Below are 14,407 nucleotides of genomic sequence, written 5' to 3'. Positions count from 1 at the left end.
GAGAACAGTTTATGTACTTTTTATGTAACCATGTAAACCATTTATGATGTTAAACCATTCAGCTGCTTTAATGGTGTTAATAATTTGTGTATCATAGTTGATATTTGATAAACTTTCACATAACCGTTACCCATGCAGCTAGACTATAGCAGGACCTACTTTGCTTAGGATCCCCCATATAATATGACAGCAGTAGCTCTGTACGCATTATACAGAAACTATGCTGAAATAGTACACTAAATTATCAAAACATGTCGGTGACCTTTTTTTTTGGTCTATTTGTGAAGGTCCAAGGTAATGTACCATATTTTATCTTAAGATAGAAAGACAAATTGTGGTGGCCTGGAGGAGTGATCTAAATAGAGGAATTCTCCTTGCTCTTTGTGGGAAAAAACAGTAACATTTTGATCGCTTCGTGAAAACGGTATCAGATTTGTAGCTAAAAGCTCAATGTCAACGTAAGATCAGAATGGTTCAAGGAATGTCACCATTGACAATTTACTGTTCTGTGATGAAATTGTAGTTAGCTAGGTGTCCAAAAATCACTGTTGAGAAAGCTCTCCCACTGTATGCATTACTTCTGTGTTGGAACAATCTAAAACTCTAGACATTTTTAAAATTTTTGTCAATCCACCTGGATTGCTAATTTTATGTTAGAAAAGAAGAGGACACGCCCAGGTCCAGGACAAATTGCGGAGGTGTAGTAACCCTGTGCTTTACTTGATCATTTAATTCATGTAACTATGGAAAATTGTGTGTATGTCTTTTCTTTTTTTTTTAAGCTTATCTTATTTTGTATTTTGTGCAGAAAGAGAAAATCGAGCGCCAAAGATGAAGGACCAGCTCCGAAGAAGGCGAAAGCCGAGAGTAAACCCAAAAAACCTGTCCTTAGCAAAGAGGAGACCGCTATGAAGGTAAGCAAGGATAAAAAGAACACTAAACCTAAGGGGAAAGCCTCCGCCGCTAAATAAAATGGCGCGAAGACGATGGTGATACCACCTGTGCGTAACGTCATTCTCCATCATGATAATAATCAATTCCAACGCAGCTGGGAAATTTCTAAGACATTTTGGTCCTTTTTTTTCTTCATAAAAGCCTTAAGTTTTGCATCCCTTTGAAAGGGAAATATACTTCCATTTGTTATATTGTAGTGTTACAGTCTTTAGTTGAACTTCTCTTACTTGTGTTGCTTTTGTTTGTTTTGGGCTTGAGAAGTGGGCGTCTGATCTAAATCAAGGAAGTGGAGGAAACATGTAATGATCTAATACCCACCGTAATGACTATAGGCATACTGAACAATGGCATGCAATGCAGTTCAGTGTAATTTTAACTGAAATTGAAATTAAATTATGATCTTTCTACTATACCCTTTGAGTCTTTTAGTTCTATTTTATAATTTATAAGTGATTTTTATTTGTAAAGCAGACTCATATGATCAACTCTTCCACCATATGTTCACTGAATAACTTTTGTCTTTAAATTTTTTTGAAAGTATTATAAAACTCAGAGGATTGATTCCTACAGCTTTGAGAGGTGAAAGGTGATTTTGTGTTGAAATTTAACAAAAAGAGAGGAAAAAGAGCAGCCAATGTCAGATAGAACTAATCTTTCTACTATGCTTTGGATTATCCAATCAGCTGATTGGGTTGTAATAGTCTGAAGATTGCTATGACGCTTTTCATTGCTTCATTTCATAGCTGTATTCTACCACTCTCCACATTCACTTACTGTTTACCAGAGTAATGTTGATCTATATAACTAGAAGGTAATATTTTCGCCAGCTCCATATAGCTCCACCTGGTATTTAATCCCACAATCTACCATCTTTGTGCTATGACATTAATTTTGCTCTCATAAGGCAGTTATTTATATTTAGAAATTTATTTGAACCAGGTAGCAATATCAGAAGCCAGCTCGTAATTCAGCGACTAGATTTATTCGTTCCTGTGACGGCAAATGATTTTGCACCAAAGGGAATGACGTGTCTTTTAATTTAAAATCCCACCTAAAATCAATATGCAGGGAAACGTCTTCAACATAGGTTGTTTTTTAGCTCGACAAAATGCAACTTTCAAGATCTTTTCTTCAATTGTCTTTGTTAATGAACGAACTCCAAATTACATCTGCTGAAATATTAGCTCACTGAAAACAATAGTGTTCTGTGCAATTTTTTCCCCCCTGATTTTTAATCATATTCTAACTTTTATTGCAGCTGAGACTATCTTGATAATTTTATCCATGTTATCCCACCCTATATTTTAAAGATGTTGCTCTATTTATTTTTTTTATTAACTTTTATCTTTTAGAAATTTTATTGTTTCTCTTTTAACATTACCAATGCCAGCTCTCTTCTGAAATTCAGTTGCCAAAAAACTTATTTCCTCTCCAAATCTTGCCAAATTTCTAAATTTTAAGTCGTACATATCTTGTCATATATTCGCGGCTACTGCTTCCTGTCGAGCTAGTTGCCACCCCAGGTGTCATATTTTCCATATACCTACTTGGTCACCCAAACTCACAAGATTTTGTGACAAATAAATGGGAAACTTTCATTTCATAGAATCCTCAATCGTGGAAATGAGTAAATTGCTACTCTCTTGCTATCCTTTTGTCTTAAATTCTGTAGATCATATTGCCGTTCAAATGATGCAAAATGTACTTAATTAATAGTGTGGTTTAATTAACAGAATGTAGCTAAACGCATAAGGCTAGTACGGTAGGGAACAGTTTATCATTTGATACACTGTAGCTCATCTAGTTAGCAGTTACACACGTCTTATCCCGAAAGGAAGTTTGGAGTTAATAGAACTTCCCTGTGATCTATGAATTTGATTGTCTAGCTGATTCTTCTACTGACTGTGATTGAAGGTGAAGATCCTAATTAGCCTCGCATTTAGAAATGTGCTACCGTACCATAAAATACATTTAAGTTTTTATATGGGCTCTGTGGTTTGTGCTTGTGGTTCATCTCTGTTGTTACAGTGAACGTAGAATCCGTTCAAGAATGTAAACTCTAAATTAGAGGGAACTAACAAGTCACATTTCTGCTTGAAGTTGAATTGTTCTTAAAGAGTGATCAAAACATCATATCCCTTTGGGTTTATTTTACCGATTGGGGACATAGTTGGTAGTCAACCAGAAATCATCCCAGGTTTACAAGAAAGCATTTATAATAATGTTATAAATACTGTTTTAAATTTCACACAAGTTTTGATGATATCTTATCAATATGTAACCATGGTTTGGTTTATTTTATGGGTTAAGACAATGAAGGCAAAAGAAAACAGATGTTCTTTGTAATCTGCAGCAGTATGATTGTATTTCTTATTTCATATTTTTTTAATTAGTATTCTTATCGAACAGTATCTCCCTATTTTACAGTATCCAGTACAAGAACCATTGTACTGTAATAGCTAATACCAAAGTTTTAAATGATTTATGCCTTTTCACATGTTATTGCTACTACTTATTTATCCAGTGGTTGTTTTTCCTTTCCTGCAGTATTTTTATACTAAACCACATTATTTGTTAAATTGTGGTGCTTACTATTCAGTGGTTCGTGTTGGTGCGCATTTCTACAAACACAGGAAATGAAATGAACCCACTCTGAAGAAAACCAACATATATATACACAAAAATGGTCACAGTGCTCTTATTCTACACCCTTTGAGCATTTCTCTGACACTCATAGAACGGTTATTCTCATGATATTCACAGCTTGAGAGCAAGTATTGTAATTCCAATGTTTTGTACACCGGTGCAAAGTCTTGCAGTCTTGTACAACAGATAAACGACCCTCCCACTAACTGTAACAGGCAGTGTAGTAAGGAGTTGTGACTCGAGACGCTAAATTTCAAAACGTGAAGTGAACACAAAATAGTCTGTGCTCTTATCGCCTTGACTCATGTCAGGAAATCACTGGCATTTATGACTCGACTCTACCAGAATAAAAAGAAGCAACATGTCACAACTCTGGTTAACAAGTTATAAATGGTTATGTTTACATTACAGCTCATCATGTAAAATCTCAGACAAGCTATGTGGTTCTCTGAACCCATCAAAGAACATTTTACAGATAAGAGTATATACCTCTTTTTATGTTTTCGGTACTGTGTGTAAGTTAAGAGAGAATTGCATATAATTGTATGACAATATACACAAGAACATGTACCATCTAATGACTGAAATACGTATAAAGCATTTTCGAGTCCTAAACATTAGTGGGTCAGAGGCAGATCAAGTGCAAAAACTGAGCTCTAAATATGTTTAAACAGCTGTATGTGTTTGTTGATACGTTACAGTTGTATGTGTTAGTTGGGGGTTGAAGCACCTTCCAAAACGATATCCTTACTTTCATTCTGTTACTCTTGTTTTAATTTGGTGACGTGTCCATAGGTTGCCTTATTGCTTCATTTTTTGCAAGTGTGAGATATGAATCATATCATAACGTAATACGTATGCAGTTTCATTTTCTTTATAACACACGTGGATGAAATTCCATAGACGTTATGGCTTTCGACTGCGGTGTACCGATCAACGACAGTATACGTAATATATAGTATATATTGACAAATTCTCCGTCGTACTTGAACTTTGAGAAATTCATCAATATTTCTGGATGTTTCTAAGTTTACTGAGGACAAATGAACAAAATAAATAAAGTGATTGATCTTTAAACTGTTGCTTGTATTAACATGCATAGGACATATATATGATAATGAGGTAAACTGTGGGTGTATAAATCAATAATGGTCGCTTTAATAATAAGGAAGTTTGGATATAAAACAATGATTATGTACTTTTATCAGTTCAGTGAATCACAATTGTCTACACGTCCACAATTTAACCAATCATTGTCTTGCAATACAAAGCCTGCATTTTTTCATTTTTACCTTTGATTTTGTCAATAAAACATTTTTTTGCTAAGATATAATGAAATCTCTGTTATTATTTTTGTACATCTTGTCATATGTGAATAATAAAAATAAAACAGGAAAAGAAATGCAGATTGAGAGACAGAACAAAATCGAAATGGAGAAGAAACCAGTTAGGCACACTTATTAAACAATCATAGTGCTACCATACATTCATATATATTTTACATCTTATTTGACTGCTTTTTGCTAAAAGTTGAAAACTCAAAAACTTGGAAATTGTTGCCTAGAGTGTGATATTCACTCTAATGGTCTTCCCTGGCAGTGTTTTTTAGACTACCAATATTTGCTAATCTATAAAAAGGCAGTTTTAAAGTGGATATGCTTCATAGAGGCTGATAGGTAGGCTTGGAAGGGGTGTGGGGGGGTGGGGAGAAGTGAATTTAGATTTTGTTGAGTTGTCCCCTTTGGTCCTTGTTGAAATTGTTCCAAACTATGTGCCATGGATATTTTTGTTTGCTGTGTTCGATTTTCTATTGAAATTATTTGAACTGGAGTTTGACGTTAAACTTCTTACGATGTTACACTTTCAGTTATTGCCGGATAAAAGAGGATGAAAATACAACACAATTCCCCTTTGTGGGAAGTTGAGGTCATTCAAACAAATGTTAATACCTGAAGGCCATATGAAGCATCTCCATGTGTTTGTCTACACTGTTGCTGTCCCTCTCTCTGCACCCCCTGAGTCACTATGTTCTCCCATTTTGCCATATTGATGTTCCCATCTGCATATCCCACTGCACATTATTAGCTACTTTTCCTTTTCACCTGCTACCACCATTTCAGCATCCTTGCGCTGTCTGTTTCCATAGAGCATGTTCAGGTTCTATAGTCATATTCAAGGATTTAGATTTTTAAAATTATTCTAGTCTTTTTGACGGCCATTGTTGGATGTAAAATGTCCTCCCTTTTCATGTCGTTCCATAATATCTTTTCTTGTTACAAAAACCAAATTATTTAACACTACATGTTTAACCTCAAGTGATCTTGCAACTGCTACAAAATAACATCATAAGACCAACTTTTATAATGGCCATTCTATAGGGAAACAAATTTCCGTTCAGTATTTATCAATCAAATTATTTATAAAGGAGATCTTGGTTGACACTCTGCAATCGATTTTGTTTTCACAAATGGTAAGAAAAAATGGTAAAAAAAAAACAGTTAAGTCTTCAACATTAAACATGTGGCCTGTCAAGATATGACGCACTGCAGAATTTAACATCACCAAAAGAGAAAGTGTCCGTTGAGTATTGAAATATACAAAGGTGAAATATAACACATACCCGTGCCATTTTTGGAATGAAATGTTTACAGAAGTAGGTAGCAAATTTCCGTTTATTCAGCTGTGCAGGAGTTGTTTTCGGTTTCCATGTTAAAAATTGGAATGACAAAAAATTCTATGCATACACATATCTTTAGTTAACACAGAACTGAATGCTGAATGAGATTTTCAGATGTCAGTGCACATTAACAGACAGTCATAGTGGAAATAACTGCAGTATTAGAAATGACATTTTATCCCCAAGGTCATGATTTTGGAGGACTGGGGGTTGGTCATGACCCCACAGCAAGAATATTCAAGCCGGTATGGTGCCACCAGAGGCAGCAACTTGAACACCACTGAACATTGGTTAGACATTTACCCCCCCTCCCCTAACTGGGTTCCTGCCAATGAACCTAGTAATCTATAGACCTTCAATTTTATGGTGTATAATGTGTTTTAAAGCTTTCAGTCCATATATAGCACCAAACTTTGTTTTGTATGAACTTCACTGCCCAAGGATAGTCACTCTCTTTCAGGTCCAGAGTGAATTTCTCTGGAAAATCCGGGATGAACTCTACAAGAATGTGGCAAACAAGGACTTGAAGAACTTACTGACTGCAAATAACCAAGATTTACCCACTGGGGAAGCCAAGGTAGGTGTCTATGAACTAACTGCCAGTGAAAAATGACACTTTCTAATGCAACGCCATTCAAGTTTGTTGATTAACGTTTGCAGTTTGTTTTGTTGTAAACAATCGGTCGTAGCAACATAGTCATGCCATGTTTAAGTTACAAGGAATGATTTTCTCAGAGACAAACAGGGAAAACAAAAGAATAAGAATCATTCCAATAGATACAACTCTGTAATTCTTAAAAGAAGACATCTTTTGTAACATTTTCAACTAAAAAACATTGAAGGCTTCCATAGAGTTTTCTACATCCTGTTGTTCTTTGGGGAAAGAACTGTATAGATTCTTGCGTTAATCACATGGAGTATCTATATGAAATCAGTGTTTTTGTCAGCAAATAGAGCATCTTCTGAAAGCAGTATAAAAGAATCAACAAATATTTTATCAGTTTCAGCTATCGATTGGTAACCATCACTTTATCAAAGAAAACTGCAGTGCAACAGCAGAAATATATCAGTGTTAAGAAACGCTACATGTTTTGTTGTTATTACTTAAATTGTCATTAATAGACTATTTCATGTTGAATATGTCCTGTTTTAGCTTCTGGATCGTGTTGCCGATGGAATGGCATTTGGAGCTCTGGAAAGATGCTTGGAGTGTAAAGATGGTCAACTCGTAGCGAGCAGTACAGGCGTTGGCTATCGATGCACAGGAAACTTGTCGGGGTGGACAAAATGTCAAAATGTCACTCGTGAGGCCAAAAGAACTACATGGATTATTCCAAAAGCGTACTCAGATAATGAATATCTGTGAGTACGAAAAAAAATAAATAAAACCTGCAAATTATCAAGTGTATCTGCCAGGAAATGTGATTACATCGATACAAAATAGTATTTTGATAATGAAGGTAGAGGCAAATTTGGCCATGTTATCGAAATTAGATAATGAGTGGGATGGTTAATGAATATCAGTATATCAGTATGAAATCAACAAAGTGTTAGGTTCATGGTCAAATAATGTTTCAGATGTGATACACAATGGTATGTTGATGCTGTACTATTAAGCATATATAAACATATTATATTATTAAGGCCATACTAATCATGACAGATGATAATCTGAGTTATATGAATATGTGTGAGCATTAAAGGCATTGAAGACTCGCCCCAAACCGCGTGCCGTGCTCTGAAAAAGTTAACTTTCCGTTGCTTGCAAGTGAATATTTCTTCTTGTCGCTACATAATGCAGACAGAAATGAAACGTAATACCTTGTTATCTTTTATCTAGACCTGAGATGTCCATGGCTGCAATGTACACTGTGTTGTGGGTATTGATCGTAGCTGTTTATGCATTGACTGTACACTAGTGTCTAATTACCGACGGTAGCAAGCTGCGTGTGTATTTTCTGAGATCGATGGTGGTGTCTAACACTTCTGTTACACCTAATTCGAAACTAGGTCAGATTACCGGCATGAGACGTTTCTTTGTGCGCAAGTCTTCACACCATTTAAATCCACACATTATCTGATTTATGGTCCAACTGTGTTTATTAGATGTTATAGCTAAATGCCATGCTGCCGTTGTAGGTAAGGACATATGACTATTATGCAAGTTTTGTCAGATTGTTTTAAAGTAGTGAATTAGTATGAGGGTAAAGTCCACAATTAGGCATATTTGACCAAGTGTTTGAAAGCTACATTACAAAATGGGATATTTAATGTAGCTACTGGATATCAATATGTTCTATTGAAACAACTCAACTGATTTCTGGGAATATTGAAACAAATCATGTGTCAAGCTTTTGGGAAGCAAGTATGATGGATTTTTATAATTGTGGTATCATAGATTAGAGGAGATCTCAGATTAATCAATTAAAATTTTCCTAGAAATCTATTCTCTGCTGCTTTCTGACTTCAGGTATTAAATGTGAGCGGGGTGTTGTGTGGGTTACAAGGTATGCAAGGGTAACAGTGGCTTTCTGTAAGAAAGAAAGAAAAGGTTTGAAACAGATAGCCACCAACTAAGGGATGGATATCTAATTTGGAACAGATTTGGAAGTTGGTAGCAATCTCATCCTAGTTGATAATTTTATAAAAAAAATAAAATGAAAAATAAATGAATATAATTTACATATGAGTATGCCTTGTATTAGGTTTTGAATGTAGTTCTGAATATTTGTGCTGTAACCATTTGTGTTTTGCTGTATCAAAATCTATGTGATGAAGATTGATCTCTGTAGTTTTCTTTGTAATCTATGGTAACTATTAATGTTAAATCTGTCCTTTCAACAGTGAGATATTAGTTATACATTTTCCTTTCAGTGGATCGTTTAAATTCAAACCCTACAACAAAGGAGTAAGAGTGTTCCCACCTGAAACTGAAGTCGCTGGTTCCTCATCACAGTCCAAGGAAAGGTGAGATAATCTGCAAGAGAAAGATAGGTTTCTTGGGTTGGGGGTAGGGGGGGGGGGAAAGGGGGAGGTGAAGGTGGAGAAGTTTCCTGAGGATTCAAGTTACTTGGAGTACTTGAATTACATCTGCCAGTTTTGAGATTTATTAATTTATTGCCATCTTTGGTATGACTTTGAATAAATACAAATCAAATCCTTTAGACCAAATGTGTTGTTGGAGGAAGGCTGAAGAAGAAGGTTTCTCGTTAATTAAGTTGTCTGTCCTCCCTGTCTACTAAAAGGAAAATTAAATAAACAACAGTAACTGGAAAGGAGGAATCAGGCAAAACTCAGTAAATAAATTTGTGAAAGTTTCCCTTCAACCTTTTTGCCTAATATGTTACGCCACTGGAAACCATACAAAAAGTCATATCACACACTGTCATGATCCCATCTGATGGAAAGCTATTTTAGTAAGGTAGGATAAAGTTTAGAAGGACAATTTGATATTGGCATCTCGTTCTGCTAATATTCCCATGTGTATAATATATGACCATTAACCCGATTTGGTTTTTACTTTCACTATTTACAGTCGTGAGAAGAAGGTGCTCGAAGGCTGTAAGATTGTTGTGCAGGGGAAACTCAACAAGACCAAACAACAACTCAAAACTGAAATAGAATCTTTGGGTGGATCAGTTGTTGCTACAGTAACCCCGTCGGTCGCATGCGTCATCAGTAACGAAGGTGAGTGGAGTAAGAGAGTCTGGAATTAGAGGGTGCTATTGCAGTAAACCCTTTCTTAATCCCAACCGCACTTGCTCAAAGTGAAATTGTTGTTGAAATCTTCCCAAACACTCGACTTCATACTTTGTGTATTACGAGATGTTGACTATATTATACTCATTGATGAAATATGGGAGAAAATTTGAAAGTCACTGATAGGTTGCCAATAGAGGGTGCTGTTGAAGTATTCCCTGCATAATTCCAACTGGAAATGCGCAAAGTAAAATGGTCGATGTAACTACCAAGTAACTGGCCCAAATAACTCTTGTTTTACCAAGTGTGTTGTACAAAGAGGAATAAAAACCTTTATTTGATTTGCTTCCACCCAATTTTTCATTACGTTGTTTATTTTTAACAATCCAATATCACCTTCTTTAACCATCTTTTGAGTCCTGCTTGAATCCTTGATCTACTGTGGTGAAGATGTCCTAATTCTTCCACCAGGTTAAAGAAAGTGGTCACCATCCTACCCTGCCAGCCATTATTATTTGAGTTTTGTCTTTCTCGTCCTGCTAGCATAATCAGTTGCTTCTAGTTGCGCTGTAGTTGTCGCAGTTTCTAGTGAGATGGGGTGGAAAAAAAACAGAATTGTTTCAACAAACTTCAGTTAAGGTACACATGCTGAGGATTCTCAGTTAATTACACTATTAGTAATATCACTTTTTACAAGGGTAATATAAATTCATCCTTACGGTCTCTTGCAGCTGAAGTTGAGAAGATGACAAAGAAGATAAAAGATGCCAAGAAATGTGACGTTCACGTTGTTTCTGAGGAGTTTCTTCAATCTGTGAAAACTGGGGGCGCTGCACTACAAATAACAGAACATAGCATCTGTGACTGGGGCTCTGATGTAAGTTCCTCTTTACTTTAAAGGGAGTGAAGACTCGCGCACAAAGAAAAGTCTCATGCCGGTAATCTGACCTAGTTTCGAATGAGGTGTAACAGAAGTGTTAGACACCACCATTGATCCCAGAAAATACACTCACACTGCTTGCTACCGTCGGTAATTAGACACTAGTGTACAGTCAATACATACAGCTACGGTCAATAACCACAACACAGTGTACATAGCAGCGATGGACATCTCAGGTCTAGATAAAAGATTACAAGGTATCACGTTTCATTACTGTCTGCATTTTGTAGCGACAAGAAGAAAACTTTACTTGCAAGCAACGGAAAGTTAACTTTTTCAGAGCGCGGCACGGGGTTTGGGGCGAGTCTTCAATGCCTTTAAGCAACTTTTTGGAATTGATTTTAGTAAAAGTTTGATACTTCGCAAGGACTAAAATTTGCACATAACTGTCCACTTTTTAACCCTTCTGTTTGATATCTTTGTATAAAATTCGCTAGTGACATGCTACTCCTCACCAGAACGTTGGTAACCAGTCGTATTTATACCACCTTTCATTGTCCATGCCTTTTTCATGCTATTTATGTTTCATCTCCTCTCTTCAGCCGCACAACAGAATTGCGGAGACAACTGTGGATGGTGTCCGTAAATCGGCCACGACGAAAAGATTGGAGGGTAAGCCAAGGAAATGAGTCAGTAACCTTATGTCATTAAAGTAGTAATGAAATATCTTCAGCCAAATTGAAGCTAAAAATTGTTCTCACCAAAGATGCCCAACTTCTTATGAAAAAAAAACCCACAAATATCCTCAAAATAAATGGGGAATAATGTCCTCTATTGTCTTGTTTGTAAACAACAATTTTACACCGATGTGTACTGCCATAAATAGCCATAGGAAGGATGTGGTAAAGATGATGTTTGGCTATCTATACTGTCATTGATTTGAGATCACAGACCCTTCCCCTTAAGATAAAGGGAGGTACTGTTATTGTACACAGAATATCTAACGTTTATAAAGGAAGACTTCATTAAAAGGCTCGTAAACAGCTGTAGGTTTTCAAAAATCTATTACTAATGTTTGGTTGTAGTTTTATTGTTGTCGTTTGAACCTCTGTCTGCCCTACCTCATGGGTTCATTTTTGTGAATTGCCATTTCTGGGGGTGGGGGGGGGGCAACAATGCATCAAGTGAGTTCCAGTTGGAATAACCACTGAGGAAAACAAGTATTTGGAATAACCAGAGGTTTCATGTGGACTTAACACATTAATTAATACAAGCCCCAATTAATCAATGAGAAAGTTTTAGAACTATAAAATGAAACCAACCAAACTAGCCCACCTGGAGGAATAGTTATTAAATTCCACTTAAAACAATTAAGAGCAATGAGTCTGGTGGCTGAGATGTTAAGGAAACTTGATTTATCGAATACAAAGACTCATAAATATAAACAAATTCTAAATAGTTGCTATAGTTTAAAATTCCAGAAATTAAGGACAGACAAAGTCAATGCTGTGCTGAAAGTAAAAGCTGCCTCGCAAAGGACTTTGCTGGTCGTCGAGATTCTCTTGATGTGGCATTATGCAGATTATTGACACAGACAAAGGAACATATCCTATACAATGCAAATATATGATATTGTCAGAAACAAAAAGAAAGGGGAAATAAAAAGCAAGGAAGCTTTTTTAATCTCTGTAAGAAAGAAAATACCTTCTGTAGTATAATGTACTCAGTTATGCCATTTTACATGGTCATGGACAATCAGAATCACAAATAAAACATATTTTCAGTACAGTGCAATCAACAGGTTGACAAGTCTCGATTTACCTGCCTGACGATTGAGGACTATTGTCATGTTTCTCCAAGTACCCCTTACTAGAAAGATTGGTTTGGCTTTATGAAGGTATATACTGTCTTTGACCTTCTCTCTCCCGATAAATTCACTTAGCTGAAAGATATATAAGTTTATATCACTGTGAGTGAAAGTGCTCTTTAGCCTTATCCTAACCTTAATGCCATTTAAGAATTAATAGTTAGACAAGTCATAAAAAGCAAACAAAGTCATTATTTGGTGTTAGAAGATAATGCCAAGGGCCATCCAAAAGTCATAAGAGTTATAAACTCTGAGGCCACAGAATCGATAGATATTCAGTAAATTTGTTGCTCACCCTTTTCCTTTTAAGTACACTTCCTGATAAAGTTTCAGATTGTAATTCCAAATTGCAAGACATTCATATTTTAACAGAGTTGTGATGACTTAATGTGGGTGGGTCCCTTAACAATTGTTTTAACAGAGTTGTAATGAGTTAATGTGGGTTCCTTAACAATTGTAAACTGCTTTAAATTCTTAAGCAGTGATTCCAACATAAGATCTATTCATCATTAAAATATGTCTTACTGTAGTTACTATGGTCGAGTGTATGAATGTAGCTGCATTAGCAGTACTTACATATACTTACTTACATCTGGGAGGTCGTGGTTTTGATTCTTGGCCGGTCGAGGTAAGGAGAGCATTTCATCCAGGAGAAAATCCATGGTTTTCCCATCTAGCTGAAGTGGTCTTCCTAATTGTAAAAACATGCTCCAAAAGGAACAAAAAGGTGTAAATAGTCATGATTTACACATTTTTTGTTTATATTTTTTTATTCTAGATGCATATGTAAAAAGTGCACCCAAGTCAATGAAGATGACCATCAAAGGTGGGGGCGCTGTTGATCCTGACTCGGGTAAGTATGGGAATGGTTTTCATAGGAAAGGTTGTTCGTCTGACCATTTTGAACAGCAGTTTCTGTATCATGTCTTCAGTCTGACCACAAGGTGATACTGATATGGGAGTCATAGATTTGATATTTATGTGATGACATGAAGTTTCAGTCACAGAAGAATGACTTTAAAGTTTGGCCATTTTTTGAGACGAAATTTCTTCCTTGTGTCCAAACTGTCTAATTTCCACCATTAAATCGTATTTTTTTGGTGTGCAAACGCTTTGTTTTGTATCAGTCTCTTTGATATGCAAATGAATGACCTCAAGGATTACATGAAGCTTTAATTAAATTACGCACAGTTTTAATTTCTTTAGGACACTAAAATCGACCTGATTTAAACAGTGAGCGAAATTTGTCATTTCCAATAGGTAGAAAGAGCACGTCTAGGAGACTTAATTTCTTAATGTACGCTACGTTTCGCAGGCCACTTTAATAGGTGTTTGAAAACTGAGCGTATAGCCTATGGTCATATGTACTAGAACAGGGTTTCCCTAACCCCCCCCCCCAGTGGATGTCAGAGTTGTCCACGAACCCCCAACTTTTCGAGACACGATCTGAGTCATTATTATACTATAATACTTATAACAGTGCTTCGTAAAAGATCACGTTCATAGTGTAATATTGTAATGAAATAAAAACAAGAGATGAATAAATATTTATTTGGAAACTTCAAGATCAGATCACGAATTGTATCACGCATCGATCACCCATCACACTTGATGAGACGGCTGCTCCTGTTTTTTATCACATGCACGGCACTATACTACTATGGCAACATATGCGTATGGAACG

The 14,407-nt window shown here is 36.0% G+C and overlaps 1 protein-coding gene across 1 annotated transcript in view; it reads left to right on the top strand.

Annotated features, from left to right (window-relative positions):
* The window catches only part of LOC139971228 (poly [ADP-ribose] polymerase 1-like), a 58,067-nt gene that overhangs the window by 3,480 nt on the left and 40,180 nt on the right, over positions 1-14,407 (top strand). Inside the window, exons 5-12 of the mRNA XM_071977507.1 lie at positions 809-914; positions 6,738-6,854; positions 7,431-7,639; positions 9,152-9,244; positions 9,813-9,964; positions 10,708-10,853; positions 11,459-11,528; positions 13,502-13,576. Coding sequence (XP_071833608.1) covers positions 809-914; positions 6,738-6,854; positions 7,431-7,639; positions 9,152-9,244; positions 9,813-9,964; positions 10,708-10,853; positions 11,459-11,528; positions 13,502-13,576 — 968 coding nt within the window. The remainder of the gene's footprint in view (positions 1-808; positions 915-6,737; positions 6,855-7,430; positions 7,640-9,151; positions 9,245-9,812; positions 9,965-10,707; positions 10,854-11,458; positions 11,529-13,501; positions 13,577-14,407) is intronic.

The sequence above is a fragment of the Apostichopus japonicus genome, chromosome 8 (assembly GCF_037975245.1).
Source record: "Apostichopus japonicus isolate 1M-3 chromosome 8, ASM3797524v1, whole genome shotgun sequence".
Classification (NCBI taxonomy): domain Eukaryota; kingdom Metazoa; phylum Echinodermata; class Holothuroidea; order Aspidochirotida; family Stichopodidae; genus Apostichopus; species Apostichopus japonicus.
The sequence above is the reverse complement of the archived record's forward strand: the minus strand, read 5'-3'. Positions and strand labels throughout refer to the sequence as shown.